At 33.0% G+C, this 14,773-nt stretch overlaps 1 protein-coding gene across 1 annotated transcript; it reads right to left on the bottom strand.

The window, feature by feature from the left end:
• Positions 1-4,648: 4,648 nt before the first annotated feature.
• On the bottom strand, positions 4,649-14,304 carry LOC140452201 (uncharacterized). Its single transcript, XM_072546319.1, has 7 exons — positions 13,692-14,304; positions 13,206-13,634; positions 12,499-12,735; positions 12,053-12,179; positions 11,470-11,800; positions 11,022-11,352; positions 4,649-4,920 (listed from the first exon to the last, which is right to left on the bottom strand). Exons 1-7 carry the CDS (start codon positions 14,083-14,085, stop codon positions 4,649-4,651), a joined length of 2,121 nt encoding a protein of 706 aa, XP_072402420.1. The 5' UTR covers positions 14,086-14,304.
• Positions 14,305-14,773: the final 469 nt, after the last annotated feature.

The following is a 14,773-nucleotide window of genomic DNA, read 5'->3' as shown; positions in this document are numbered from 1 at the left end:
AAGTTTTGTATTGTTCCGTATGTAAGAAGGAATAAAGTATAATTGTTGATGGCCAGACGTTTATTGGTGCATATTTCCTAAAGTACATATTTCCTTGTCTCTTGATGTCTTCAAACTAGAAGGAGGACTTCACCTAACTTAAATTATAACAGGTTTTGGGCCCAGTTCACGTGTGAACTGTGAACAGATTAGGTTCGTACTTCATTCAGTTTTGTTTGTTGTTATTGTCGGTGAATAAAATATGGCGACCAGCAATAACGATTATAAAATTCAAGTTGACAAACTCGAGGGTCCTGAAGACTGGGCAAAGTGGAAATGGCACGTTTCGATGTTATTACGTTCGTATGCACTTGAAGACATTGTAAAGGGTATGTGTAAGTGTCCTGAGGTTGGTGAAGATTCAACTTCAGCGGAAATACAGAAGCATCAGCAATGGTTAAAAGACGATGCGAAAGCGGCAAGTTTGTTAGCAGGTACGCTAGGAAAAACTGTTGCCGAGCTCGTGTTGACGTGTACTCACGCTAGTGAAATATGGGACAAATTGCGTGCGAGATTTGAACGTAGCAGTACGCAACGGTTAAACATGTTAATTGAAGCCTTTTTTAGAGTCCAACGTGATCAAAAAGATGATATTAGTACACATGTTGCGAAGTTGCAGAAACTGTTTGTAGATTTAAATGATGAACTGCAGAAGCATGATGAAAATGTTTTATCCGAAAGAATGTTAAATGGTCGGATCTTATCAACTTTGGGTAAGGACTTTGATAATTTCAAAGATTTGTGGGACACGATACCATCAAAGAATCAAACTTTGAATATACTGATTGAGAAATTGTGTACCATTGAATTACGTGACCAAAGTACTGTAGAATCTTTTGCGTTCGTTGCACGCAATAGCCCGACAGAAAAATACAATCAGAACCAAAATATGAAGTCAAAGAAAAATGTACATCGTGCAAAAGAAAAATTTCCATGTCACAAATGCAAGAAACTAGGCCATTGGGCGAAAGAGTGTCCGTTGAAAAAATCAGCTGAGAATTTAGGTAAGAAGAAAAGTAATGATACTGCTTTTTTGTCTGTTGTTTTAAGTGCCTCATCTAACAATTGTATTGAAGCTGGAAAATGGTATTGTGACAGTGGAGCAACAAATCATATCACTACAGATAAGCAATATTTCTCATCTTATACAGAATTTGCTGAACCAGAAAGTATATCACTTGGTAAGAAAGATGTATGTATGTTAGCCCATGGACAAGGAACAGTGAAAATTCAAATGCATCTGAATAATAAATGGAAAGGTGCTGACTTGAAGAATGTTTTTTATGTTCCTGAAGCAAGTGCTCATTTGTTTTCTGTGAAAGCTGCTGCACAAAGGGGTTTTATTACAGTACTTGATGAAAAAGGTGTAAATATATATGGTAAAAACACTTGTGAATCTGTAATGACTGGGTACTTCAGTAATGGCCTGTATGCACTTGATATACGTGTTATGAAACCGACAAATCCCGTTCAAGTAAACTTAGCAGATTCAACAGATATGTTGCAAATGTACCATGAAAGATTTGGTCATCAGCATAAGCAGCATGTAAAGAAGGTATTGAAGAAAATGAATATAGACATTGATGGGTGCAAAGAAAGCTTTTGCGATGGATGTGCAATTGGAAAAATGCATAGATTGCCATTCAAATCTAGGATCAATCGACCAGAAGTCACTGGTGAGCAGATCCATGCAGATGTGAATGGGCCCATGTCTATAGAATCACTGGGAAAAGCACGTTATTACGTATGTTTTAAAGATGACTTTAGTAAGTTTCGGAAAGTTTTCTTTATGAAACACAAAAGTGAGGTATGTACTTTCTTAGAACAATTTTTAAATGAAGCTAGTATAAATGGCCATGTAGTAAAGCAACTGAGATGCGATGGAGGGAGAGAGTTTGACAATAAAAAGGTATCTGACCTTCTTGCGAAGAGAGGTATAGAGCATTGTATCACTCCACCTTATACACCTCAGCAGAATGGTGTTGCTGAAAGGGAAAACCGCACCATTGTAGAGTGCGCACGTTCCATGTTAAACACATGTAAGTTGTCCAAACAATTGTGGGCAGAAGCATGCAATACTGCAGTGTACATTCTGAATCGTACAGGAAAGTCATCAATTGAAAGTAAAAGTCCCTATGAATTGTGGTATGGAAAGCCAATTGGAAGTTTGAAACATTTAAGAATATTTGGCACTGAATGTTATGTTCACGTGAACAAGAATCTTCGCAGTAAATTTGATGACAAGGCGATACATGGTTATTTAGTTGGTTATGTGAATGACAGGGATGGTTTTAGGATATGGATTCCATCTGAAAGAAGAATCGTATCGAGCCACGACGTACGATTTAAACCTGAGGTTATATGCAATTTGCGAATTGTTGAAGCCAAATCAGTGAACCAACATCAGTCAGAATGTTTTAGTGTAAATGAAAACTCTGAAGAAGTAAAAAGTGGTATCGGTGAAATTGTGGAATCTGAGAATATAAAAAGTGTAGAAGAAAGTGCGAGTGAAAATCAAGAAGTGAATAGAGAAGAAAGAAATAGTGATAGTGTGCAAGAATCTAAGCGTTACCCTACACGTGTTAGAAATAAACCAAAATTGTATAATGATTTTTTGTTAGATAAAGATCTGGAAAATGTACCTGATCTTGCCATGTTTACTATGTCAAATGAATTTGAGCCCACAAGTCTTTCTGAGGCACTGTCAAGTAGTCACAGCCATGAATGGAAATTAGCCATTCAGAATGAATTGACAGCTCTCAGAATGAATAATACTTGGGAATTGGTTGATAAACCTGCAAATACAAATATTGTTCAGAATAAATGAGTGTTTAAAATAAAGAAAAATGAAAAGGGTGAAATAGTAAGGTACAAGGCAAGATTGGTGGCAAAGGGTTTTACACAGAAATATGGGGTTGACTATTCAGAAACGTATTCTCCAGTCATTCGTTTTAGTAATTTTAGGCTTTTGTTAGCGATGGCTGTTGAATTAAATCTAGATACAGTTCATTTAGATGTGGAGACTGCATTCCTGAATGGTGAGATTGATGAAACCATATATATGGCTCAACCTGAAGGTTTTGATGAACCAGACTTGAAAAATAAAGTCTGTCTGCTCAGGAAAGCTATATATGGTCTCAAACAGTGGTATAAAAAGGCATACCAAATTTTGTTAACGTTGAATTTTAAACAATGTGAAATTGAACCATGTATTTTTGTTAAAAATAATGAGAATTCAATCCTTATTGTAGCACTCTATGTAGATGATTTTTTTGTTTTTTACAATAATCATGATGAGGTTAAAGTTTTGAAAAACGAATTAGATAAAAACTTTCATATTAAGGATTTGGGTCCAATTACACATTGTTTGGGTATGAAGATAGAGAGAAGTAAGTCAGAGTTTGAATTGAAATTAAGTCAAGAACAGTATGTTGATAAAATACTTGAACGATTTGAAATGACGAATTGTAGCATTGTAAATACTCCTTTAGAACCGAATGTTAAACTTTCTAATGAAGGAATTTTGTATGAATGTCCTTATCAAGAATTGATTGGTTCGATGATGTATTTAGCGGTTTGTTCAAGGCCTGACATAGCTTTCTCTGTCACTTATCTTAGCCAGTTTAATAAGACTCATACGAAAGAACATTGGTTAGCAGCCAAACGTGTTTTGAGATACCTAAAAGGTACAAGAACTGTAGGAATCAATTACAGAAAGTCAAATGTTAGTTTAAGTGGCTTTGTTGACTCAGATTGGGCCAATAACAGTTCAGATAGAAAGTCATTTTATGGATTTATTTTTTCGTTGGCTGGTGGTCCTATCTCATGGGAATGTCAAAAGCAAAGAACTTTGGCTTTAAGTTCAACTGAAGCTGAATATATTGGCATAACTGAGGCAGCAAAAGAATCGTTATACTTAACATATTTATGTAAAGAAATATTTGAAAACAATGTTAATTGTAAGTTTTTGTTTGAAGGTTTTCCGATGGTTATATTTAATGATAATCAAAGTGCCATAAAGTTATCGGAAAATCAAGTATACCATAATAGAACGAAACATATTCATGTCAAGTATCATTTTATTCGTGAAAAAATAGCTAACAATGATATTCAATTAAAATATATGTCGACGAATGAAATGGTGGCTGATATGTTGACCAAGTCGTTAAATTCAAAGAAATTGCAGTTAATCTGTAAGAATTTGAATTTAAAATAATGTTTATTTTGTTAAGGTCTAGTATTTAGCTTATCTACTTTTCATGTTGAGGGAGAGTGTTAGAATATCCAACATAAAAAGTGGATGTTGTTCTATATGAAGTGACATTGTTGACAGTGCAATGAGTAATGTCATAAATAGGTAAAAAACTACTGTCAGTCAAGTTTTGTATTGTTCCGTATGTAAGAAGGAATAAAGTATAATTGTTGATGGCCAGACGTTTATTGGTGCATATTTCCTAAAGTACATATTTCCTTGTCTCTTGATGTCTTCAAACTAGAAGGAGGACTTCACCTAACTTAAATTATAACAGTTTAGACTGTACCTGATCAACGACAAGTGTTTTATCTTTCCTGCCGTCAAAATAGAGTCCCCTCAGTGGCAGGTGTACACTTAAACATTTACAATCATCTTGTAGTTGCCTGCGTTTACGTTCTTTTCCTGTCTAAGTTTGTTTTTATCCACAACATATGAACTATCAATTTCTGAAATTACACCAACATCTTTCAAAACACTCGATGCAATCGCTGCGGTCGCACGGTCTGATACTCCATAACGGTCAATAGCTAAGACTGTGGACTTTAATTTAACTCGCATCTGCCACGGAGATTTTGCAGGAGGCTCATAGTTATCATCTACATCACTTATATCTTTATGAATTTCTTCTGATGAATCAGTGTTTGTGTTTGATGTCACATTTGATTTTGAGCATGAAGGTTGCAATGCATCAAGAGGAAGTATTGAGTGTTTTTCAGCCTAGTTATTCTTCTTTACTTTCGTTGGACTACTTTCTGTGTCTGTTCAATGTCTACACTTCCAATCTTACCCAACCCATATTTTCTTTGTAAGTATACAAATCTAAGTTCTAACGGGGGGAGCGAAGGTCATCTACACAGAAGGACATTCATGTCTTTGGCTACTGTGAAACTAAACAACTCTGCAACGACCACCGATTTGTAATATTGCAATTCAATAGTTTTTTATTTAAGTATTGTGCCTGAAACGTGAAAAGTAGGGCCGTTAAATTGGTTTTATGTTATCAAAAGCGTTGTATTTTCAAAAAATATAGCAAAAAACGATATTTTTTAATATTTCATGGACAATAAGCGAAAGGAATATGTCAATATATCTTTTTTTTTGCTTTATTTTAATCCTGATCCCTCAAGGAAAGATATACGCGGTATAGCAAAAGGGGATAAAATATTTGTGTGTTTTTAAAAAAATTTCAAAAACAACCAATTTTTTTAAACTTTACGATCAATGCGCGACCGGAAAATATCAATCAATTTAAAAAATTCTTTCTGCAATTTAAAACTCTAATTTCCGCTTTATAGCAACGCGAAATTAAAAAAAAAGTTTTTTTTCGACCTTCCCTTATATATATATATATATATATATATATATATATATATATATATATATATATATATATATATATATATATATGTAAAGATATAATCTTTTAGCGAAAGCCGCTATCGCTTTATTAAATTAAATGGCCAAATATATGGCCTAGGAGGACAAATTCGATAAACTTCCCGTGCTCGAATCGGTATCAATAAAGTGTTATGATCATTTCGGCCTAGCCCAGCCTCATCAGACACTTTGGGCTCACTTGGGACACTTTTTTGAATTTGTATCAGCCCAAAGTGTCTGATGAGGCTGGGCTAGGCCGAAATGATCATAACACTTTATTGATACCGATTCGAGCACGGGAAGTTTAACGAATTTGTCCTCCTAGGCCATATATTTGGCCATTTAATTTAATATATATATATATATATATATATATATATATATATATATATATTGTTGTGTTTAAATTTTATCAATCAAAGATAGAATAAAATTTTTATTTTGTTATAGAACGCGGGCACATAAATTTGCAACGCCCTGTACATCTATTTGTAAATAGTTATTATAAGTTAGTTTTAAGCAGTGGGTTTATCCATAATGAGTTTTTCCCTGAAGGACTGAAAAACATTAGTAAATACTTAAATGTAAATAGACAATTGTTTCCTGGTATTTATAGATATTAAATTTTAAAAGCCTTTGGTTTTGTATCGCTGGAAAGGCCAAAGCCACCAGGTAGTTATTGTATTTAAAAAGTATAAGATAAAATCGTTATCATTTTCAAAGAAAGTTGTTTAGAAGCGATGCTTGGGTTTTTCTGATGTAAAATAAGAGCAAGGATATAGGAATTTTCTGATTGGTTAGCGAGTTTGGAATGGGGATGAAAGAGAGTGAATGTTTTGAAAGTTTCGAGTAGAAAAGATTATTATGTGATGGTCATCCGAAAGAAGCAAGTGAAGTTTTGTGTAGTCAGTTAAGAAGATAGTACCAGTGGTGTTAATAGTTAGAAGTGGGTGGCTGAAAGGTGGAACGAGAGATAGGTCAAAGTTGAGAAGTCGAATACGTCCTTGATTCTATAAAGTCCAAGTGAGTAAGTCACAAGAACTAGAACTATTAAAAATATTTGCGACACCAATTAAAAAAAATAATTGGTTCTCAGGAGATTGTTAATATATGAAAAAAAGGAGAGAATTTTGGAGTTTGTTGAACGAGTACTGGTAAAAGAGGCCTGCTCGTGTTTTGGAGAAAGAGTTGCTGGAGTGCTGATAGTTCGATACTTAGAACGGAGAAGGCTTTGATTGATAGCCTAACATAATCAACAAAAGGGGGCTATTTTGGTCAAAAGAAGACATCGTCGTATGTGAATTAAAAGGTCAGTCAATAATTTTTTGTGACAGAATTTTTTTATGTTTCAAATAAAAGACTATATATCATCAGAAGATCAAAAATTATCGCTATTTTAAAACACCATAAATTTTTTATAAAAGTTTTTTTTTGCGTCAAAGGATAATTATTAATATTGTTTAATAAATTTAAAAAGTTTCTTTTTATAATATTTAAAATTTTATATTTTTTTGAGTACAAAAACATATGAACAAAGATTCCAATATTTCAAAATTTTCATAGCGAAGTGTAATTATTTTACGAATATCCAAATTTCTTGTTTATGTTGTTTTATCAATGTGATAAAAAACAAACAGATAAATATTTGGTAGATTAAAATTATTTTATATGGTACAATTTATCTTCATATTATTTTTTTTGATAATAAAAGATATTTGTATTTGTTTTTTTATGTTATTTCTACTTATTTTCTTTTACTATTTTATCCCGCTAAGAAACAACTAAGAGATACTGAAAGCCACGAGAAAAGATAAGTATAACTTAAGCTGATTTATTTTTTTTGTATAATAAAATAGCACCCTGAGATTATTTTTTTTTATGTATGATTTTGCGACAGTTAAATAATTAATTAAATTAATCAAATAAATAAAAAGTTAATATAAAAGTAAGAAAAACAGATCATAATAATATGTATAGGATGAAACATATAGAGATATGAGTCTAAATTAAATGTTTTTGTAAAGTGTAATTTATACGGTATTATTAATTTTCTTTTGCTCAAAATCTTTGGCCTTTAAAATTTGGTCTGCAAATGTGTAAAATGTCTACCTGAACCAATTTTCTCTTACATTGACTAAATTTTATTACATTTGATTGCAAAATATAATAAAATTATATTGTTTTTTTAAACCGACCACACTTGTTGAAAATGAATGTTTCTACGTGTGTTTATTTGACATGAAATCCCGGAAAAGCGAGTGCTGTCTAGAGACCTGCTAAAGAGCTCCTTCACTCGGAATCAGAAACATTTTTATTCACGATCTCCAGGGATGAATTAAAGCGAACTTCTAAGAAATTCTTAAGCATATCCGAGACACTTAAACTCCAATAAGTGTACCTCGACCTGAGAAATATTATATTGGAGAGATTCTCTCCGGTAGGAGAGAAAACTGATAAACCATATCGGTGGATAAGCACTGGTCCCAGTGGGCATAATATTTAATTTTCATCCACTTTATTTAAAGTAATAAAATAAAAAACGCTCAAATGGGACGGTAAAATTAAATTAATTTTTTCAAAATATATCATCCAGTATAACATAAAACTCTTTCTGTGACCGTCTTTCATTATGATTGTATGTTATTTTTAAATAATATAGCGTACAATTCGATGTAGATATAGAACAGGGAACCAAGCATCATCAAGTATAAACTGAAAAAATCAGCGCAACCTGTGGCACCATCCTCTTTTCTGGAACCATCGGTATACATTATTACGTGATCATTATAGTCACTCAATATGGATCTAAGTAAGACAAAGTTTATTTGTGGGGATTCTGTGTACTTGTAACGATGCTCTGATCGTTTAACAGTTCGAACCGTGGGAGTGTCAATATTTGCGCATCCACTTCTACAACCTGACGGCGTAGTGGGATTCAAACGGCTATTTAAGGCGTGTGAATAGCGGAATTAGACAGTCTTGTAGCTAGCGCTCTAGGCTCCCTGACTCGCCGGTGTAGTGAACCTGCGAGCCATTCTGGACAGAGAGAGTTCCGTATTGAGGATCGCAGACTACACTATAATGCACAGCCTAGGTTTGGCGTGATTGGTTGGTGGGTGGGTCCCAATTTAAAAATTGGCGGGTTTCATGTTTTTTAAAATGACAATTGAGGTATTGTGACACAGTATATCGCTAAAAAATTTATTAGCAGAGTAGCAATCTACTGTGGTATTGGTACAAAGCGGATGATATTCACATTTTAGGATTAAGCTGGCTATTACAGTTTTATTAGAAATGTAATTATTTTTTCTTTTGAGATTATGTAGGTAAAATTAATTTCTGACTTGTGTTTTTTTATTTTGATATGCTAGTGATGCTTTTTTATTAGATATATAGATATTGTTTTAATTTTTTTTGATTAGGTAATTTTTTTATTAAGATTTAGAGGTTCTTCTTATTATTTTTATTTCTAGAACATTCATTAACATTATTATTCTCGTTAGCTTTCTCTATGTGGGATCGGCTTCTCTAATTATTTTCCTGTAAACTTTTCTGTTCTCTTCCAGGGACTAAGTACCTCTCCGCTTTTTCTCTGAGATTATGGTTTTTCAAAAACATGCAATTTCTGTTCATCCCCTTTTTTACTGCCCTACATTCAGTACCATACATCATAGCTGGTCTAAAAGCAGTCCTATACAATTACCTTTTAGTTTTCTTCGTACCTTTTTTATCACACATCATTCAATTTGCCTCTTTCCTTTATCTTTAATTGAAGTATGATAAATAAAACGGTAAAACCTATCCTAAAAGCCGAAAATTATCATCTTTTGTGAGTTCTTGTCTATTCAAGCCAACTACTCTATCTGGAATTGAAATATCATATTTAAAAGAATATTCTAAATATTTTGTTTGTATCCAACTTAATTTTAATCATTTTTCATTAAGGACTTGTCTCCGCTACTCTATACCAAGGAGGTTCAGTTGTTATCTAATCCAGCACAAATGAGAATAAATATGGGCGAAACCCGGATGAAGCCCTATTTTCACACAAAATTGGCCAGTTTCACCAACAATTGTATAGTTCTAACACTATAATAGTTATTCTAACTATATATAGTAGTTCTAACACTATTGTAGTTGTTACTTGCTCATACTCCACTCACACATTCAGCCGGCACTCCTTTCCTACTAAATCTCTGCCACAGTAGGTTTCTCATAACTTCATCATGTGCTTTCTCAAGATTAATAATACTATTCGCAAGTCTATCTCTTTCACTCTAAATTGTTAAATTAGCTGTTTTATAATAAAAATTGCTGATGTAGACCTGCCTCCTTGCATAAATCCAAATTGACATTTATCAATTTTCATTTTTTTAGAACACTGAATTATATTAGATTTCACCACAAATGTAGGATAATAAAAAGATATATATATATTCTGAATCGAGTACTATGAAAAATTGTCATTGTTAACAAAATGAAGCAGAGGTTTACTGGAAATAACTATTGCAAACCAAATAAAACACTAAACAGCTATGTTTAAAATGTCTTTATTCTTTATTAAAAATCTGGGAAATCAAAGGAGGGGGGGCCGTTATTGATGCAATGGCGAAGGAAAACCCCTCTAAACCTCGCCTAGGGCCCAGTACATCCCGATTTAAAAATGCAATTCTAATATAAAAGCACACAAATATAACATCATTATAACATCATTACTTAACACAGCTTTAAAATTCAGGCCTAAACTAAGCATTTATACATATATTTTATGAAATTTTACTACATATATTACTAATTGTCGCTGGATTTGACCCTCGGGAATGAGGGAAGGTGGTCCAGTCGCACTATCCATAGCTATGTTGGACCGGAGCATATAGGGATCACGGTCCGTGGACATAAAGGTTATATATGAACCCTAGCTAGCGGGAAAAATACCTTTATTAAAATACAATAAAATGTTTATTACAAGTAAGAATCTGCAATAAAAGTTGATTAGTATTATAACTAAGAATCTGCAAAGAAAGGGGTTAGATATCTTAATACTAAGAATCTGAAAATAAAGTGTTAATTAGTCTTAGAACTAAGAATCTGTCAAAGAAGGTCGTTAGTTATGACATCTAAGACTAATTAATGCAAAAGGCAATTTGCAATAGGTAAATAAGCCTATAAAACTATAATAAAAATTCAATACAGATACAAAAACACAAAATACATGTGAGCTACAAGAATGGTTCAAATTTAATTTTTAATCAGTTTCTTTTTTTATTGGAAGGAAAATATTCCTGCTTTTCCATTTTTCGCTTCTTTGTAATATCCTTAGGGGTTTCCTGAAATTCTTTCTTCACCTTACGTCTTGCTTCTTGAACGTCTCTCATAAATTTGTCATGTAATTGTGTATAAGTTTCATCATCTAAGTCATGTAAGCTATCTATGACATTTTTGAAGTTTTCATTTTGAAGACATCGTCTGGTGTTTTCCTGGATCACATTTGTCTGTTCTACCTTCCCTCTGACAAACTCATTAATTTCCTCTTGATGCCTTGATTTGATAATTGAAGTTTCTGCCAAACACCTTGCAGCATCATCTAAAACAGAGTTAGTTCCCTCGCGCTCCTCATGCATTCTTACCAAGTGCACATGCTTACACAAGATATTCCTCACCACATATTCAGCACACTCACACTGATAGCGATGAATACAAATTTTACATACTCTACAATACAATGTCTTACATTCATTTTCACATACTTGCCTTATATTTACATTATATAATTTATTAGGATCCCTAAATGACTTTACCTGAAATTGACCATATACCTTCTTATTTTTCTTAACCTCCACTTTGTTTTTCATCGTTTCTGCCATTTTGTGTGCTTTTGATATAACCCTATCTTGATAATTGTTCGCATTTGGTCTTTCGATGTCTATAATCCTCTTCCACATTTTAATGTCAACTAGATCATCTATTGTGTCCAATAACTTTTCAATTGTTACCCCAGCACTTCTCCTAAGGTGGTTGGTCTTCAATAGGTTGTTGAAAGATTCTATCGCCATGTTTGTATTGATTCCTGAATTTTTTCTGTAACAATGAGCCCACATTTTGATTCTCTCTTCATTCTGAAAGTAATACCTCCAAAAAAAAATAGACTTAAGGATGACTTAAAATGTATGATTTCATATACTTATTTACCATGCCAGATTATTAAAAAAATCTATCTCATTTGCCTCTTGTAATTTGATTATATATCTATTGCATAACTCCATAAATCTATCTTCATCCGTTTCATTCATAATTCTTTTCATCTCAGTTTTCATCTGTTTCTTCAAAATTGGATCTTTTATTTTCTTCTTCCCTTGAATATTCCAATTTTTCACAACGTGCCATGTACATAAAAGCCTCTTTGGTTGGTTGCCCATAATCTTCACCCAGGCATTATAATATTTTTTATCGTCATCACTCATAAAATGTTCTGCATGAATTCCAGTCTGCATTCTATTCTTGAGAGCACCTAAAAGTTTTTAAAAATTATTTTTATTTATAATAATAATAGTCTCCCGTTTTATACCGCTGTCGCGGCTTTGGGAGTATAGCAGGGTAGTCTGCTATATCTAGGGCCTACGGTATACAAGGAAGGTAACATGGCCAGTGCTACGCTTCAACCGTCTATTATTATCCCTGGTTTTACCCAAGGTACTCATTTTTATTCAGGCTGAGTCGACCTGGGGCCTATAGACATTTTTTAAAATGTCTAGATGTTCTTGCCGGCGGTGGGATTCGAAATAAATATAATACCAGTCATAAATTGTCACTACTCATATAATACATACCTAAAAAAACTTCTTGAACTACTTGGTCCAATCGGTTTGACAGTAAGAATGCAACTGGAAATCCTGTATTCCTGTCATCTTTAATAAGCACCACTGTTAAATCCATTCCCCTCTTGTTCGTGCCATGTGTACCATCCATACAAATTATGCTATGGAATTCTCTTAATTTATCTTCCATTACAGAATTCATGAATTCTAAGGCAAAATCTTCTTTTTTAAGTACATCATGTTGTTCTCCTAATAAAAATAAAAAATTTATAGTTTAGAGATAATTAAAGATAATAAATTAATGGTAAGAGACTGAAATTTTATTGTATTTTTTAACAGGTAATCATTAGTCCTATTTTTTTGTTGTGTTGACTTCTTATTTAACATATCATATTTATCAAAAACTGGAAGAGCAAAGTGTGAAATAGATCAGAATGGAGAAGTATTCTTTAACAGACTAAGACCCAAAAATGGTTGTCTAGTAAAATAAAAAACTAGTATGTTTGCCCAATAAATCAGCACCTCCATTACAAAATTAGTTTTAATGTAAAAAACCAATGACTACAATCTTACGAGATATATTATTTAAAAATGTATATTGTTGATTCTGCTAAGAGTAAGGTTTGTTACATGAGTCAAGTGATAACAATTCACACAAGTCAAATTGGAATAGGATTAATTATAATTGTAGTAGGCATAAAAAAATGATAGGTCTTTACCTTCCTTCTTGAATAAGAAAGCATAATTATTGTTGTTAGCATTCCATTCCTGAACCTTTAAAGCCGTTGCTACCATATCATTTTGATCTCGTTTCTTATATGTATTATACTTCCTAGACAAATTTGAGAGATCTTGACTTGTTAATACTGCAAGTCTTTCTAGTTTTGGTGTTTCCAATTTTCTTGAATCTTCTAAAATTCTGCTGGATGGCACCCCAGATATTAACTTCTCTACAATCATTTTTTCTTCTGCTTTTGCCAGATGCATGGTTCTTAATTCCTCTTTATGTCCAGCATGTGTTTTCCAATAACTGACTGAAACTTGTCCTTGATCTCTCAGTTTGCAAATCAGCCTGGAGGAACACACTCCTTTAATTTTAATTGATCCACCAGATTTCTCTGTTCTAATTTTATAGTTGGGCTTATATCCTAAATATAGATTAGTATAAGTTTTAAATATTACAAGTAACAAAGTATTGTACCTACCTTTAATGTTACTTCTGTTACACTCATAGTATAATGTCTTCTGTTCATTTCTATTAACAATTCTATTCATTGTATAACTTGTCTCAAATTTCTGCATGTCTTTCCATGTCTCATATTCTTGTAAACTAGAAAATTCAAAAGTTATTAATTCAATACTCACCTGGTGGTTCCCTTTAAGATGTTTTCGTAAGTTCTCATGGCTTTTGAAATTAGTTTCTTGTTCACATAAGGGACAAATAATGTGATTAATTTTCTTAATCGACATATCTATGTTATGTATTCCTTTGATATGACGATTTCGTAATTCCACATTTTTAAATATTTTGCTGCAAAGATGGCAGGCTCCTGAGTTAATTTCACAGCTTGTTGAAGTAGATGGATAGACAGAATCCATAATTGCTTGCTAAAACAAAGTCTTAGGTAATTAAATATGGTGTTCTAACGAACAGATTTTTAAAACAATTTAACAGATTTTTAAAAATAAATGAGAAAAATTTAAATTGAAATGTTCTGTGTGGTTGCTTATTGGCAAATTGGTATAAAACCGCCTAATCACAGATGTTTAAGCGCCAAACAGAGAGATACATAACCTGAAAAATTCAAAATCCGATGAAGATGCCGACCAATCCATAGCTCTTATGCTGTGACCAATCACGCCAAACTTAGGCTGTGCAATATAGTGTAGTCTGAGGATCGTACTCTGTCCCTAACCAAGCGGAATCCATCGGTATTGCGTATTGAGCATTACCGTGGATCTGCACAGAACCAACCGGGACAGAGAGATTTCCGTATTGAGGATCATACTCTGTCCTTAGCCAAGCGGAACCCGTCGGCATTGTGTATTGAACATTGCCATGGGTCTGCACAGCTAAATATTTTGTTTGCGAGCATATTCGGAGCTTTCGCTGAATTGAAGCGAAAGCTAGTATAAATCTGCACGCGATCGATTTCCCCCATTTCGTTTCTTATTAGTAGTACTAATTAATTTCTTTTCTTTTATAGACGTTCGCCGAGGACTTCGTTCATCACGGGATCCAGTAGAATTCGTTTTAGTTTTATTCATTGTATAAGTATACAACGTA

The sequence above is a fragment of the Diabrotica undecimpunctata genome, chromosome 10 (genome assembly GCF_040954645.1).
Source record: "Diabrotica undecimpunctata isolate CICGRU chromosome 10, icDiaUnde3, whole genome shotgun sequence".
In the NCBI taxonomy this organism is placed as follows: Eukaryota; Metazoa; Arthropoda; class Insecta; order Coleoptera; family Chrysomelidae; genus Diabrotica; species Diabrotica undecimpunctata.
The sequence above is the reverse complement of the archived record's forward strand: the minus strand, read 5'-3'. Positions and strand labels throughout refer to the sequence as shown.

Coding starts and splice junctions, on each gene's coding strand:
- LOC140452201 (XM_072546319.1), bottom strand. CDS start 14,085: ATGGATTCTGTCTATCCATCTACTTCAACAAGCTGTGAAATTAACTCA. Junction 13,635..13,691: donor TAACAGAAGTAACATTAAAG/GTAGGTACAATA, acceptor ATCTATATTTAG/GATATAAGCCCAACTATAAA. Junction 12,180..12,498: donor AGTTCAAGAAGTTTTTTTAG/GTATGTATTATA, acceptor AAAAACTTTTAG/GTGCTCTCAAGAATAGAATG.